Raw genomic sequence first — 16388 nt, 5'->3', positions numbered from 1 at the left:
GTGAGCGTATGATCCACATGCTCATTTCACTCTTATAAAAAATAATCAGAGCATGACAGTGGATGAGTGAAGACAGTTTCAAGAGAGATGGATTGTATTAATCTAATCATTCCAATACTGTAGTTTCTATAGTAACAACTCCTTCACTTGGACTTTATATAGCGGATGCTCCTTATCATCTAAGGCTAATAATAAACTTTTTATTATTTACCCAAGTGAAAGCATATAATTATCGATATAGTGAAGTTTTCTGTAAGGAGACATTTATTTATGATTTTTATCACAACCCCGATTCCAAAAAAGTTGGGACAAAGTACAAATTGTAAATAAAAACGGAATGCAATAATTTACAAATCTCAAAAACTGATATTGTATTCACAATAGAACATAGACAACATATCAAATGTCGAAAGTGAGACATTTTGAAATTTCATGCCAAATATTGGCTCATTTGAAATTTCCTGACAGCAACACATCTCAAAAAAGTTGGGACAGGGGCAATAAGAGGCTGGAAAAGTTAAAGGTACAAAAAAGGAACAGCTGGAGGACCAAATTGCAACTCATTAGGTCAATTGGCAATAGGTCATTAACATGACTGGGTATAAAAAGAGCATCTTGGAGTGGCAGCGGCTCTCAGAAGTAAAGATGGGAAGAGGATCACCAATCCCCCTAATTCTGCACCGACAAATAGTGGAGCAATATCAGAAAGGAGTACGACAGTGTAAAATTGCAAAGAGTTTGAACATATCATCATCTACAGTGCATAATATCATCAAAAGATTCAGAGAATCTGGAAGAATCTCTGTGCGTAAGGGTCAAGGCCAGAAAACCATACTGGGTGCCCGTGATCTTCGGGCCCTTAGACGGCACTGCATCACATACAGGCATGCTTCTGTATTGGAAATCACAAAATGGGCTCAGGAATATTTCCAGAGAACATTATCTGTGAACACAATTCACCGTGCCATCCGCCGTTGCCAGCTAAAACTCTATAGTTCAAAGAAGAAGCTGTATCTAAACATGATCCAGAAGCGCAGACGTCTTCTCTGGGCCAAGGCTCATTTAAAATGGACTGTGGCAAAGTGGAAAACTGTTCTGTGGTCAGACGAATCAAAATTTGAAGTTCTTTATGGAAATCAGGGACGCCGTGTCATTCGGACTAAAGAGGAGAAGGACGACCCGAGTTGTTATCAGCGCTCAGTTCAGAAGCCTGCATCTCTGATGGTATGGGGTTGCATTAGTGCGTGTGGCATGGGCAGCTTACACATCTGGAAAGACACCATCAATGCTGAAAGGTATATCCAGGTTCTACAGCAACATATGCTCCCATCCAGACGACGTCTCTTTCAGGGAAGACCTTGCATTTTCCAACATGACAATGCCAAACCACATACTGCATCAATTACAGCATCATGGCTGCGTAGAAGAAGGGTCCGGGTACTGAACTGGCCAGCCTGCAGTCCAGATCTTTCACCCATAGAAAACATTTGGCGCATCATAAAACGGAAGATACGACAAAAAAGACCTAAGACAGTTGAGCAACTAGAATCCTACATTAGACCAGAATGGGTTAACATTCCTATCCCTAAACTTGAGCAACTTGTCTCCTCAGTCCCCAGACGTTTACAGACTGTTGTAAAGAGAAAAGGGGATGTCTCACAGTGGGAAACATGGCCTTGTCCCAACTTTTTTCAGATGTGTTGTTGTCATGAAATTTAAAATCACCTAATTTTTCTCTTTAAATGATACATTTTCTCAGTTTAAACATTTGATATGTCATCTATGTTCTATTCTGAATAAAATATGGAATTTTGAAACTTCCACATCATTGCATTCCGTTTTTATTTTCAATTTGTACTTTGTCCCAACTTTTTTGGAATCGGGGTTGTAGAAGGAGTCTCCAGTGTCGGCGATTTGAAACAGTCAGAGGTAAAGCTGTAACTTTTTTTTTTTTGTAACTTTTTTAATGAAAGTATTGAAAGTATTTGATGGTAAGAACGTATCTTTTTTAAAATTTCTTAAGAATTATTATTGGGTTTTTTTTGTTTGTTTTTTTTAAATTCCCCACTGACCGAAAGGCCCGAAGGGGGGATTATGTCGTGGCGATGTCCGTCTGTCCATCTCGGGATGGGTGCTCACCTTCTGAAATCAACTCCTCTCACAATTTTTGGAAGAATTTCACAAAACTTGGCAGGATTCTTTGTTATATTTCGGTAATACGCATACTGTAATTTCGTTCAATTCAGTCGCATTTTACCAGAGCTATGGCCGAGTTGCCAGCAGGGGATATTGTGCTCTCAGCACTTTTATTCACAAATTGCTCCTGTCATTTCGCCTGTTTGTTTATTTTGTCAGACATTTTGTGTAAAGTTTTTATTGATCGAATTTGCAAAAAACAAAAAGGCTCCATTTCTCAGAATCCAGTGAATGTGGATAGAATAAAACAGTTATTCCACTCAATCTCGTCGTACATGGATTATAGCCGACTCGGTGCTATGCGCCTCGTCGGCTTTCAGCTCATGTACGACTCGATTTCGTGGAATAACTGTTAAATAGCTGATCTCAGTGATAACAGGCGCTCACTTGTTGAACTAACGAGCTTTAAAAATGGTGTGTGTGTGTAGCCAAGCTCTACATAAGGCCCTTCATCAGGCCCGTGATGCAGGAGCTGCTGCACGTCATCAAAGAGACAGAGAATGATGACCTCACAAGCGTCATCCAGAAGATGATCTGTGAATACAATCAGGAAGTAGCTGTGATCGCAGTGGATATGACCCAGAACCTGGTATCGTTCCTGTTTGTCACGCGCACACACACACACACGTATATTGCACGATCACAATTCCTGTATATGAATCTCACACACTGTCTGCTATATATGAACGCTAACCAGATCGATCAACAAAATGAAAGCTCCGGATTAGCCGAGAACTCACAGGCTCTCGTTTTGTGCAGGCGGAGATCTTCAGTAAGGTTCTGCAGAGTGAGGAGTACGAGGAGAGTGAAGATAAGACCGTGATGGCACTGGGCATCCTCAGCACCATCGATACCATCCTCACTGTCATGGAGGACCACAAAGAGGTTGGGACTCACACACACACACACACACACACACCCAGTCATGTTACCACTGATCCAACATACGGAAACTATCGCCACAGTCCGTGATTCCCAACGGTTTGGTTTCCATCATAGATCACTCAGCAGCTGGAGGGGATCTGCCTGCAGGTGATCGGCCTGGTGCTCCAGAAGCCCATCATAGGTATGGCAGGTGTGTGTGTGGGGTCAAATAAAAGGGCTCAGTGAAAGTTGTAATATTTGGCCACACAGTGGCGCTCTTGCACATGCTTTCTTTTTTATATTCTTTGATTTTTGCTATTGTATGTAAACTAGAGGATGGATGGATGGATGGATGGATGGATGGATTGAGCAATTAATGGGCAAATTGACAAATATATTCAGGTCAAAATTATAAAATATAGTATTGGATGTGAAGCGAGGATAGACTTTTATTCTGTCCAGATTCACTGGATATGAGCAATCGCATGCTCTGATTGGCTCCTCTACTACTAGGATATCAGCTCATATACCGTGAGTAGAGAAAAACAAAATGGCAGAGCGTGTTACTGAAGCAACCGAGGATGAAATAAAAACTCGACTCAAAAACAAAACCCCCCAAAAAAAGCAACAAAACACGGAATGAAAGTATTTGATACTAAGAACGTATCTTTTTTTTTTTTCAAGAATTAGTATTATTTTTATTATTATTGCATTTTTCACAAATTGCTCCTGTCGGTTTGTTTGCATTCTTCATCTTTAAGCATTAAAATTTGTTGAAATTTTTTTTAGACTGGTTCAAAAGCTCAAAGAAGTTTGAAAATTACAGATCCGAAACGCCCAAGGTAGAATTAAATAACTGTCTAAAGGTATTCTGTACTTCAACACGACAGTAAGACGGCACTTTTTACATAAAAAAACAAGACTAAAGTCAATTCGTGCAGCCATCGATAGGTTTTCAAGAAGTCCAACTAAGCGGAAATGATTCTGTCGGACGTTTTGCGTAAAGTTTTTATTTACTGAATTTGCAAAAAAAAAAAAAAAGCCAAGTTTCTCAAAATCCAGTGAATGTGGAATCTCGTCGTACATGGATTATAGCTATCAGCTCATGTACGACTCGATTTCATGGAGTAATTGTTAAATATTCTTCTGCATCAGCCGTGTGTGTGTGTGTGTGTGTGTTTGTGTCTCACAGAGTTCTATGAGGAGATTCTGTCCCTGGCGTTTGGGCTGACCTGCCAGACCATCTCCCCTCAGATGTGGCAGCTGCTGGGCGTGCTTTACGACGTCTTCCAGCACGACTGCTTCGACTACTTCACAGGTCTGTCCTGATGGAAACCAGTGGAACTGATGCTTTCTCTCTGAAAGTGTTGGTCTTCATGGCACTACATCAAATCAGTATACACTACCGTTCAAAAGTTTGGGGTCACTTTGAAATGTCCTTATTTATTTTTGAAAGAAAAGCACTGTTCTTTTCAATGAAGCTCACTTTAAACTAATCAGAAATCCACTATTGAGGTATTTCACTCACGTGACCAAGTCATGTGATGCTGCCATTTTGGATGTCACGGCTCGAATCGGTTTGAATGCGAGGAAGGCGACAAACGAAAAACATAAAAGAAAAAGGAGCGAGATGCAGAAAACACCTTCACTATCCAGCGACGTAGGGCATTTACAGGGCGAGCAGAGGGAGAGGTATTTGCAAAAATTGAGGTTAGCAGGATTAGAGAACGACGTTTACCTGCTTCCACCAGGATTGTTCACTGACAGCTAAGATTTGTTCAAATTTTCATTTACTTTCGGTCCTCAGGATAAACAAAATGTTATTAAATGTCATTGAAATAACTTCTTAGTCTGTTGAGACATGGCCCGTTATAAGTTTTTCCTTTACTGTATTTACTAGTTTACTGAGCGCGCTCCGGAGCTGGCTGGCGCTAGCTAGCTAGCGCTCCGGGGCTCGCTGGCCGGCTAGCTAGCGCTCCGGGGCTCGCTGGCCGGCTAGCTAGCGCTCCGGGGCTCGCTGGCCGGCTAGCTAGCGCTCCGGGGCTCGCTGGCCGGCTAGCTAGCGCTCCGGGGCTCGCTGGCTCAGTAAACTAGTAAATCCAGTAAAGGAAAAACTTGAGACTGAAAGGTTTTAACAGTCATCCAAATGACTGAACGTAAACATCGCTACAGTAACATACTAGCTACTGTTGTTGACATTAGCTAGCTTGCCGTCCAAAATGGCGGACACCGGGGCGTCACGTGACCCTGTGACGTCAGGTGAAATACCTCAATACATTGCTAATGTGGTAAATGACTATTCTAGCTGCAAATGTCTGGTTTTTGGTGCAATATCTCCATAGGTGTATAGAGGCCCATTTCCAGCAACTCTCACTCCAGTGTTCTAATGGTACAATGTGTTTGCTCATTGCCTCAGAAGGCTAATGGATGATTAGAAAACCCTTGTACAATCATGTTAGCACAGCTGAAAACAGTTGAGCTCTTTAGAGAAGCTATAAAACTGACCTTCCTTTGAGCAGATTGAGTTTCTGGAGCATCACATTTGTGGGGTCGATTAAATGCTCAAAATGGCCAGAAAAATGTCTTGACTATATTTTCTATTCATTTTACAACTTATGGTGGTAAATAAAAATGTGACTTTTCATGGAAAACACAAAATTGTCTGGGTGACCCCAAACTTTTGAACGGTAGTGTATGAGATTATCCACGTTAACTATTTAAGAGAGATGAGGAGGAGGAGGAGGAGGAGGATGGTGATGATGATTTTGGGATTCATTTGTTGTATCCTTGCAGATATGATGCCTCTCCTACACAATTATGTAACTGTTGACACGGATACACTCCTCTCCAATCCCAAGCACATGGAGGTCATTTACACCATGTGCAAAAAGGTGAGCTGACTGGCGACAGGAACTAAATAATTATCCCCCGCCCAAATGAAGTTTGGCGAGGGATATAGAAACGCGTTCTGTTCATCCGGTCACGTTTTCGTTTCCGGGCCACGTTTTTAAAGCTACTGAAGATCTTTTCATGAAACTTTGTATACATATCAAGCAACATGTGAACTGGTGCCTTTTGCTATTTTGGATTTATTTATTTATTAACCCCGCCGACAGTAGTCGGAGGGGTTATTATTTTCACCTGCGTCAGTCTGTGTGTGTGTGTATCTGTCTGTCTGTCTGTGTGTCTGCAAGATATCTCAAGAACCAATGGATCGATTTGGACCAAATTTTGTACATGTGTTGCCAATCACCCAGGAAGGAAACCATTAAATTTTGGAGGTCAAGGTCATGGCAGAACTTTGAAATTTTCGCCCAATGTATTTTAATAGGGAAAAGGCGGGGTTTGCACTCGTTAGAGTGTCCCTGTCTAGTTTATTTTTAAAAGTATTTTTCAAATTTTTACATAGAAAATAGATTTTGACTTCGTTTCTAAGAGCTGTGTTGGTTTCCGGAGCATATATCCAAAACTATTCATGATACGGGTTTGAAACTCGGTATACATGTTAACAAGGTGATGTAGATGTGCCTTTTCATACTAAGAAATTTGAGTAATTTTTCACGTTTCCATGGAAACAATTTCAGACTTGGGCCATGTACACACGTAGCCGGGTATTTTTAAAGCCGAACATTTTCCCCCCCTCCGTTTATAAAAATGTTTTATCCACACCACCTCGTCTTCGAAAAAAATCCCTTCCACACATAACCGAACATCTGCGTTTTCAATCACATTCATAAGCATTCCAAACCTGTAGATGGCATTATTTCCCCTAATCACATCAGAATAGCACCTGCACAATAATTAACGCTTTCAAGGCACTACTCCGATCCATTACTCTTTGTCCATGCTTAATCTGGCTTCTGCAGTAAACAAAGGTCGCACGTTTGACGTCAGGGCAGATTTGTTGTCATTTTTTTGGCGCAGTTTGTGACGTTCTAAAACGCAAAACTCCGTTTATCTCTGTCTACACGAAAAGGCATACACGGAGTTTTCAAAAATCTTCACTTTGCCCGGAGTTTTTTTAAATATTCGTTTTTGATGTGTTTTCATGTGGATGACAGGCCAAAACGTAGAAAAATATCTTCGATTTAGCAGATACCCGGCTACGTGTGGACGGGGTCTTAGTCTCTCAGGTCAGTCTTAGGGGTCGGTTTTGTTTCCAGAGCAGAACTTGAAAACGATGAGTGGTACGGTCTTGAAAGTTGGTATGTGTTGATTAAAGGAGAACTGAAGGCAATTTTTTTTTTATCATCAAAATTCTGTTTATCTCATTTTATTAAATATCGGAATGCATTTTTTGATCGCTATTGTGTCGCTGCTATAGCGAGTTCTGAGTGTTTGAAATATGCTCTGTAATATATCAGTCCATATGTCAAAGCGACAGCCATAAATGAGATTCGTTGAGACCTGTGCGAGACATCGTAGGATGGAAGTGAAACGTACAGCGGAAATCAAAGCGACCGACATCTGCCAACGTCGTCAAAAGACGCGCGCGCCCTCTTTCGAATGCTGATGTGATCAAGCCGGAAGTTTTGTTTTGTTTTGGTAGCAATCAGGAAAGTTTGAAAAAAGTAGGCAGTAATTGTCATTTAAACTCGTTTTTGTGCAATACTTCGTTTGGAAATCAGTTTTCAAAATGGTGGCACTGACACCTGGCTGACACTTCACGTTTCGAAGTCTCGCACAAGTCTCGTGAAGATCGCGCGGATAAGCGATGCCTGCCGTGGACCAAACGAACTAAATTCAACACGGCTAAAAACCGATTAGGCCAACAAGTATAATATTTAATTGCAATTAGTTGCCAATACGAGTCACGATATAAGGTTACTAAAACCGAAAACGTAATTGAATAACATGCTAATTAAGAAATAAAGCAAGTTTAAAAATGACTTCAGTTCTTCTTTAAGTAATGTTTATGTGCCTTTTGATCCTAAGAAATGTGAGAAATTTTCATTTTTAGCTCCCCTGGACTGAAGGTCCGGTGGGTTTCTGCCATGGGCTGCTGAGGTCAGTGTAAAGAGGTCGGGTTGGTTTCCCGTAGCAGAACTTGAAAAATGTGACACATAATAATATCTTGAAACTTGGTATATAGTTGGTATACAGGGCGGGGGATATAGATGACTCTGACTTCTTGTTACAGTGGTATTATTAGCTGATTTGGCCGTAAAGTCGACAAGCTGTTGCCATGGCGTGGCGTCCGTCGTTCGGTTAAATCGTATCTCCTCCGTCAGTTCTCCGTGGATTTCCGTTCCGATTGTTTTGTTTGAAAGAACTCCTCACAAAATTTGGTCGTTGTTTTGTCAAATAGTAATTCAGCCAAATGAACGAATTTTCCAGGCCTCTCGCTAGAATTGTATCTCCTCTCATTTCTCATCGGATTTCACTTCTGATCGATGTTTTGGGTCGATCTTCCCTCGAGGAACAAAACTGGGTCGTTTGGTTTTTGACTTTCCTGTTGTAAACAATTGGTTTACAACTTGATTTATTTTCAGTTAACTCGTGTCTCCTCCCTCCCTCAGTTCGCAGTGGATTTCAGTTCTGATTGTTTTGTTTGAAAGAACTCGACCTTCTGCACAACACTTGGTTGTTGTTTTGTCAGTTTTTTTGCTAACGAATTGCTAATTAGGTCAACTTAACAATTTCTCATTATTAGAATTGCATCTCCTCTCGCGGGCGGCACGGTGGTGTAGTGGTTAGCGCTGTCGCCTCACAGCAAGAAGGTCCGGGTTCGAGCCCCGTGGCCGGCGAGGGCCTTTCTGTGCGGAGTTTGCATGTTCTCCCCGTGTCCGCGTGGGTTTCCTCCGGGTGCTCCGGTTTCCCCCACAGTCCAAAGACATGCAGGTTAGGTTAACTGGTGACTCTAAATTGACCGTAGGTGTGAATGTGAGTGTGAATGGTTGTCTGTGTCTATGTGTCAGCCCTGTGATGACCTGGCGACTTGTCCAGGGTGTACCCCGCCTTTCACCCGTAGTCAGCTGGGATAGGATCCAGCTTGCCTGCGACCCTGTAGGACAGGATAAAGCGGCTAGAGATAATGAGATGAGATCTCCTCTCGCAGTTCTCACCCGCTTTCAGTTCTGATCGATGTTTTGGGTCGGTCTTCCCTCAAGGACCAAAACTTGGTCGTTGATTTTCTTGTTAACCCCGCCGACAGTAGTCGGAGGGGTTATTATTTTCACCTGCGTCAGTCTGTGTGTGTGTATCTGTCTGTCTGTCTGTCTGTCTGTCTGCAAGATATCTCAAGAACCAATGGATCGATTTGGACCAAATTTTGTACGTGTTGCCAATCACCCAGGAAGGAAACCATTAAATTTTGGAGGTCAAAGGTCAAGGTCATGGCAGAACTTCGAAATTTTCGCCCAATGTATTTTAATAGGGAAAAGGCGGGGTTTGCACTCGTTAGAGTGTCCCTGTCTAGTTGTAAACAATTTGTGTACAACTTGATTTATTTTCAGTTAACTCGTGTCTCCTCCCTCCCTCAGTTCTCAATGGATTTCAGTTCTGATTGTTTTGTTTGAAAGAACTCGACTTTCTGTACAACACTTGGTCATTGTACGTATTGTCGATTTTTTTTTTGCTAACAAATTGCTGATTAGGCCAACGTCACGAATTTTCTTCTGACTAGAATTGTATCTCCTCTCATTTATCATGCGAATTCAGTTCTGATCGATGTTTTGGGTCGATCTTCTGTCGGGGAACAAAATTTAGTCCTTTGTTGAGAACCGGCGAGTGGCCTAGTGGTTAGCGTGTCCGCTTCTCGATCGGGAGATCGCGAGTTCTACTCACGGTCGGGTCATACCAAAGACCATCGTAAAAATGGTACCTACTGCCATCTGGCAAGGCACGCTGCAATACGGATGCGAATGGGGTGTCAAGCTCTCGCAGTTACCAGAGGATCCGCCCCCCACTGTAACCCTAGCTATGTAATAGGTGAGAGGCTGAGGGCTATGGAAACAGAGATCGGCGCCGCCCTATGCGCCACATGGCGTGGGAAGGACTTTGATTTGATTGATTTATTATTATTATTATTATAATTATTATTATTATTATTATTACTACAATGCAGTGTGTATTGTAATGTTTCTAAAATTACACAGGGAATGTATGAAATTCACAGGGGCTTTTTCCAAACCTTCTGTCCAGATATTCTCTTGTTGAAAACTTTTTTAAAAATTTTTTTCCCTGAACATAAAACCTCTAAAATCTGAGAAAAATCCTAAATTCTGCTCCTGTGAAATTTTAATAATAACAGTCCCTTAGAAAAGCAATATTAAAGACTCTCAGTATTGCAGCGGATCTGAATGGATTCTTTATATTATACATTTCTGTGGCCCTGAAATAAGCCCCGCCTTCCCGGCCAGAACACAACTGCTCAGCTCTACTCTTTTCCTTTTGGAAGATAAATGTAGGCTCACGGAGGGAGCGTTTCATTAGGAAGATAAAAGCTGTTGATGATTTTACTTTTATCGCAGTCCACCTCACAGGCAGCAGAGGACTCTTCAAATTTACAAGTTGCTCCTTTAAACCATAAAAGGGTTGTTTTTTTTGTTTTGTTTTGTTTTGTTGTTTTGGGTTTTTTTTTTTCAGTGTGTTGGCATGAATGTGTTTTTGATCAGGTCCTAACGAGCGATGCAGGGGAGGATGCAGAGTGCCACGCTGCCAAGCTGCTCGAGGTCATCATCTTGCAGTGCCGGGGTCGGGGCATTGACCAGGTCAGCAGTGTGGTGGGTCGGATCAGGATGGAAATGATCATTACGAACTATAACTATACTACTGCTATATTATTACTACTAGTACTACTATTAATTACGGAAGCCGCGAGAGGCCCTTCATATAATCTTTTTTTATTCACCTTGTTATCCAGAGATAACGACATAATTAATTGAGGATCTCGAGAAAACAACACAACTAATTCGAGATCTCGAGAAAACAAAACAATTATTTCATGATCTCAGCTGGATCACTATATCTCCGTCGGTAGAGACGAAGCCGGGCCAGTCTTCTGCGGAGGTGCCGCGGACTAATTTTGAAATTATCCCTTATTAAAAGACTTAATGCAATCTCTCCCTGTGTCAACCCCTGATCAAAATATTGCCTTATTAGGTGATCGATTATTCCAGACATTCTAATGACCAAAGTTGCGTCTATACAGAATGAGAAATAGCCCCAAAGTCAGCATATCACAAGTCTCTTGGCGCACCTGAATGAACCATTTCTCAGCTGTTTACTCGAGATCATGAAATAATTGTTTTGTTTTCTCGAGATCACAGAATAATTGTTTTGTTTTCGTGAGATCATGAAATAACGGTTTTGTTTTCTCAAGATCTTGAATTAGTTGTGTTGTTTTCTCGAGATCCTGAATTAATTATGTCGTTATCTCGGAATAACGGTTTTGTTTTCTCAAGATCTCGAATTAGTTGTGTTGTTTTCTCGAGATCCTGAATTAATTATGTCGTTATCTCGGAATAACAGTTTTGTTTTCTCGAGATCTCGAATTAGTTGTGTTGTTTTCTCGAGATCCTGAATTAATTATGTCGTTATCTCGGAATAACGGTTTTGTTTTCTCAAGATCTCGAATTAGTTGTGTTGTTTTCTCGAGATCCTGAATTAATTATGTCGTTATCTCGGGATAACGGTTTTGTTTTCTTGAGATCTCGAATTAGTTGTGTTGTTTTCTCGAGATCCTGAATTAATTATGTCGTTATCTCGGAATAACGGTTTTGTTTTCTCGAGATCTCGAATTAGTTGTGTTGTTTTCTCGAGATCCTGAATTAATTATGTCGTTATCTCGGAATAACGGTTTTGTTTTCTCGAGATCTCGAATTAGTTGTGTTGTTTTCTCGAGATCCTGAATTAATTATGTCGTTATCTCGGAATAACAGTTTTGTTTTCTCGAGATCTCGAATTAGTTGTGTTGTTTTCTCGAGATCCTGAATTAATTATGTCGTTATCTCGGAATAACGGTTTTGTTTTCTCAAGATCTCGAAATAACGGTTTTGTTTTCTCAAGATCTCGAATTAGTTGTGTTGTTTTCTCGAGATCCTGAATTAATTATGTCGTTATCTCGGGATAACGGTTTTGTTTTCTTGAGATCTCGAATTAGTTGTGTTGTTTTCTCGAGATCCTGAATTAATTATGTCGTTATCTCGGAATAACGGTTTTGTTTTCTCGAGATCTCGAATTAGTTGTGTTGTTTTCTCGAGATCCTGAATTAATTATGTCGTTATCTCGGAATAACGGTTTTGTTTTCTCGAGATCTCGAATTAGTTGTGTTGTTTTCTCGAGATCCTGAATTAATTATGTCGTTATCTCGGAATAACAGTTTTGTTTTCTCGAGATCTCGAATTAGTTGTGTTGTTTTCTCGAGATCCTGAATTAATTATGTCGTTATCTCGGAATAACGGTTTTGTTTTCTCAAGATCTCGAAATAACGGTTTTGTTTTCTCAAGATCTCGAATTAGTTGTGTTGTTTTCTCGAGATCCTGAATTAATTATGTCGTTATCTCGGGATAACGGTTTTGTTTTCTTGAGGTCTCGAATTAGTTGTGTTGTTTTCTCGAGATCCTGAATTAATTATGTCGTTATCTCGGAATAACAGTTTTGTTTTCTCGAGATCTCGAATTAGTTGTGTTGTTTTCTCGAGATCCTGAATTAATTATGTCGTTATCTCGGAATAACAGTTTTGTTTTCTCGAGATCTCGAATTAGTTGTGTTGTTTTCTCGAGATCCTGAATTAATTATGTCGTTATCTCGGAATAACGGTTTTGTTTTCTCGAGATCTCGAATTAGTTGTGTTGTTTTCTCGAGATCCTGAATTAATTATGTCGTTATCTCGGGATAACGGTTTTGTTTTCTCGAGATCTCGAATTAGTTGTGTTGTTTTCTCGAGATCCTGAATTAATTATGTCGTTATCTCGGAATAACGGTTTTGTTTTCTCGAGATCTCGAATTAGTTGTGTTGTTTTCTCGAGATCCTGAATTAATTATGTCGTTATCTCGGAATAACGGTTTTGTTTTCTCAAGATCTCGAAATAACGGTTTTGTTTTCTCAAGATCTCGAATTAGTTGTGTTGTTTTCTCGAGATCCTGAATTAATTATGTCGTTATCTCGGAATAACGGTTTTGTTTTCTCGAGATCTCGAATTAGTTGTGTTGTTTTCTCGAGATCCTGAATTAATTATGTCGTTATCTCGGAATAACGGTTTTGTTTTCTCAAGATCTCGAAATAACGGTTTTGTTTTCTCGAGATCTCGAATTAGTTGTGTTGTTTTCTCGAGATCCTGAATTAATTATGTCGTTATCTCGGGATAACGGTTTTGTTTTCTCGAGATCTCGAATTAGTTGTGTTGTTTTCTCGAGATCCTGAATTAATTATGTCGTTATCTCGGAATAACGGTTTTGTTTTCTCGAGATCTCGAATTAGTTGTGTTGTTTTCTCGAGATCCTGAATTAATTATGTCGTTATCTCGGAATAACGGTTTTGTTTTCTCAAGATCTCGAAATAACGGTTTTGTTTTCTCGAGATCTCGAATTAGTTGTGTTGTTTTCTCGAGATCCTGAATTAATTATGTCGTTATCTCGGGATAACGGTTTTGTTTTCTCGAGATCTCGAATTAGTTGTGTTGTTTTCTCGAGATCCTGAATTAATTATGTCGTTATCTCGGAATAACGGTTTTGTTTTCTCGAGATCTCGAATTAGTTGTGTTGTTTTCTCGAGATCCTGAATTAATTATGTCGTTATCTCGGAATAACGGTTTTGTTTTCTCAAGATCTCGAAATAACGGTTTTGTTTTCTCAAGATCTCGAATTAGTTGTGTTGTTTTCTCGAGATCCTGAATTAATTATGTCGTTATCTCGGAATAACGGTTTTGTTTTCTCGAGATCTCGAATTAGTTGTGTTGTTTTCTCGAGATCCTGAATTAATTATGTCGTTATCTCGGAATAACGGTTTTGTTTTCTCAAGATCTCGAAATAACGGTTTTGTTTTCTCAAGATCTCGAATTAGTTGTGTTGTTTTCTCGAGATCCTGAATTAATTATGTCGTTATCTCAGGATAACGGTTTTGTTTTCTTGAGATCTCGAATTAGTTGTGTTGTTTTCTCGAGATCCTGAATTAATTATGTCGTTATCTCGGAATAACGGTTTTGTTTTCTCGAGATCTCGAATTAGTTGTGTTGTTTTCTCGAGATCCTGAATTAATTATGTCGTTATCTCGGAATAACAGTTTTGTTTTCTCGAGATCTCGAATTAGTTGTGTTGTTTTCTCGAGATCCTGAATTAATTATGTCGTTATCTCGGAATAACGGTTTTGTTTTCTCGAGATCTCGAATTAGTTGTGTTGTTTTCTCGAGATCCTGAATTAATTATGTCGTTATCTCGGAATAACGGTTTTGTTTTCTCGAGATCTCGAAATAACGGTTTTGTTTTCTCAAGATCTCGAATTAGTTGTGTTGTTTTCTCGAGATCCTGAATTAATTATGTCGTTATCTCGGAATAACGGTTTTGTTTTCTCGAGATCTCGAATTAGTTGTGTTGTTTTCTCGAGATCCTGAATTAATTATGTCGTTATCTCGGAATAACGGTTTTGTTTTCTCAAGATCTCGAAATAACGGTTTTGTTTTCTCAAGATCTCGAATTAGTTGTGTTGTTTTCTCGAGATCCTGAATTAATTATGTCGTTATCTCAGGATAACGGTTTTGTTTTCTTGAGATCTCGAATTAGTTGTGTTGTTTTCTCGAGATCCTGAATTAATTATGTCGTTATCTCGGAATAACAGTTTTGTTTTCTCGAGATCTCGAATTAGTTGTGTTGTTTTCTCGAGATCCTGAATTAATTATGTCGTTATCTCGGAATAACAGTTTTGTTTTCTCGAGATCTCGAATTAGTTGTGTTGTTTTCTCGAGATCCTGAATTAATTATGTCGTTATCTCGGAATAACGGTTTTGTTTTCTCGAGATCTCGAAATAACGGTTTTGTTTTCTCAAGATCTCGAATTAGTTGTGTTGTTTTCTCGAGATCCTGAATTAATTATGTCGTTATCTCGGGATAACGGTTTTGTTTTCTTGAGATCTCGAATTAGTTGTGTTGTTTTCTCGAGATCCTGAATTAATTATGTCGTTATCTCGGAATAACGGTTTTGTTTTCTCGAGATCTCGAATTAGTTGTGTTGTTTTCTCGAGATCCTGAATTAATTATGTCGTTATCTCAGAATAACGGTTTTGTTTTCTCAAGATCTCGAAATAACGGTTTTGTTTTCTCAAGATCTCGAATTAGTTGGGTTGTTTTCTCGAGATCCTGAATTAATTATGTCGTTATCTCGGGATAACGGTTTTGTTTTCTTGAGATCTCGAATTAGTTGTGTTGTTTTCTCGAGATCCTGAATTAATTATGTCGTTATCTCGGAATAACAGTTTTGTTTTCTCGAGATCTCAAATTAGTTGTGTTGTTTTCTCGAGATCCTGAATTAATTATGTCGTTATCTCGGAATAACGGTTTTGTTTTCTCAAGATCTCGAAATAACGGTTTTGTTTTCTCAAGATCTCGAATTAGTTGTGTTGTTTTCTCGAGATCCTGAATTAATTATGTCGTTATCTCGGGATAACGGTTTTGTTTTCTTGAGATCTCGAATTAGTTGTGTTGTTTTCTCGAGATCCTGAATTAGTTATGTCGTTATCTCGGAATAACGGTTTTGTTTTCTCAAGATCTCGAAATAACGGTTTTGTTTTCTCAAGATCTCGAATTAGTTGTGTTGTTTTCTCGAGATCCTGAATTAATTATGTCGTTATCTCGGAATAACGGTTTTGTTTTCTCGAGATCTCGAAATAACGGTTTTGTTTTCTCGAGATCTCGAATTAGTTGTGTTGTTTTCTCGAGATCCTGAATTAATTATGTCGTTATCTCGGAATAACGGTTTTGTTTTCTCGAGATCTCGAATTAGTTGTGTTGTTTTCTCGAGATCCTGAATTAATTATGTCGTTATCTCGGAATAACGGTTTTGTTTTCTCAAGATCTCGAAATAACGGTTTTGTTTTCTCAAGATCTCGAATTAGTTGTGTTGTTTTCTCGAGATCCTGAATTAATTATGTCGTTATCTCAGGATAACGGTTTTGTTTTCTTGAGATCTCGAATTAGTTGTGTTGTTTTCTCGAGATCCTGAATTAATTATGTCGTTATCTCGGAATAACAGTTTTGTTTTCTCGAGATCTCGAATTAGTTGTGTTGTTTTCTCGAGATCCTGAATTAATTATGTCGTTATCTCGGAATAACAGTTTTGTTTTCTCGAGATCTCGAATTAGTTGTGTTGTTTTCTCGAGATCCTGAATTAATTA

General features: G+C 39.5%; 1 protein-coding gene across 2 annotated transcripts in view; it reads left to right on the top strand.

The window, feature by feature from the left end:
* Window positions 1-16388, top strand: part of ipo8 (importin 8) — a 96517-nt gene that overhangs the window by 48211 nt on the left and 31918 nt on the right. The window contains exons 15-20 of one of the 2 annotated variants that reach the window (XM_060903391.1): window positions 2625-2785; window positions 2956-3081; window positions 3196-3262; window positions 4253-4378; window positions 5854-5951; window positions 10677-10772. In XM_060903391.1, the coding sequence (XP_060759374.1) occupies window positions 2625-2785; window positions 2956-3081; window positions 3196-3262; window positions 4253-4378; window positions 5854-5951; window positions 10677-10772 (674 nt within the window). Of the gene's footprint in view, window positions 1-2624; window positions 2786-2955; window positions 3082-3195; window positions 3272-4252; window positions 4379-5853; window positions 5952-10676; window positions 10773-16388 lie in introns of both variants that reach the window. The other variant, XM_060903390.1, reaches the window with a different exon arrangement.

This window comes from Neoarius graeffei, chromosome 21 (genome assembly GCF_027579695.1).
Source record: "Neoarius graeffei isolate fNeoGra1 chromosome 21, fNeoGra1.pri, whole genome shotgun sequence".
Taxonomy (NCBI): Eukaryota; Metazoa; Chordata; class Actinopteri; order Siluriformes; family Ariidae; genus Neoarius; species Neoarius graeffei.
This window is presented reverse-complemented; position numbering and strand designations above follow the sequence as displayed.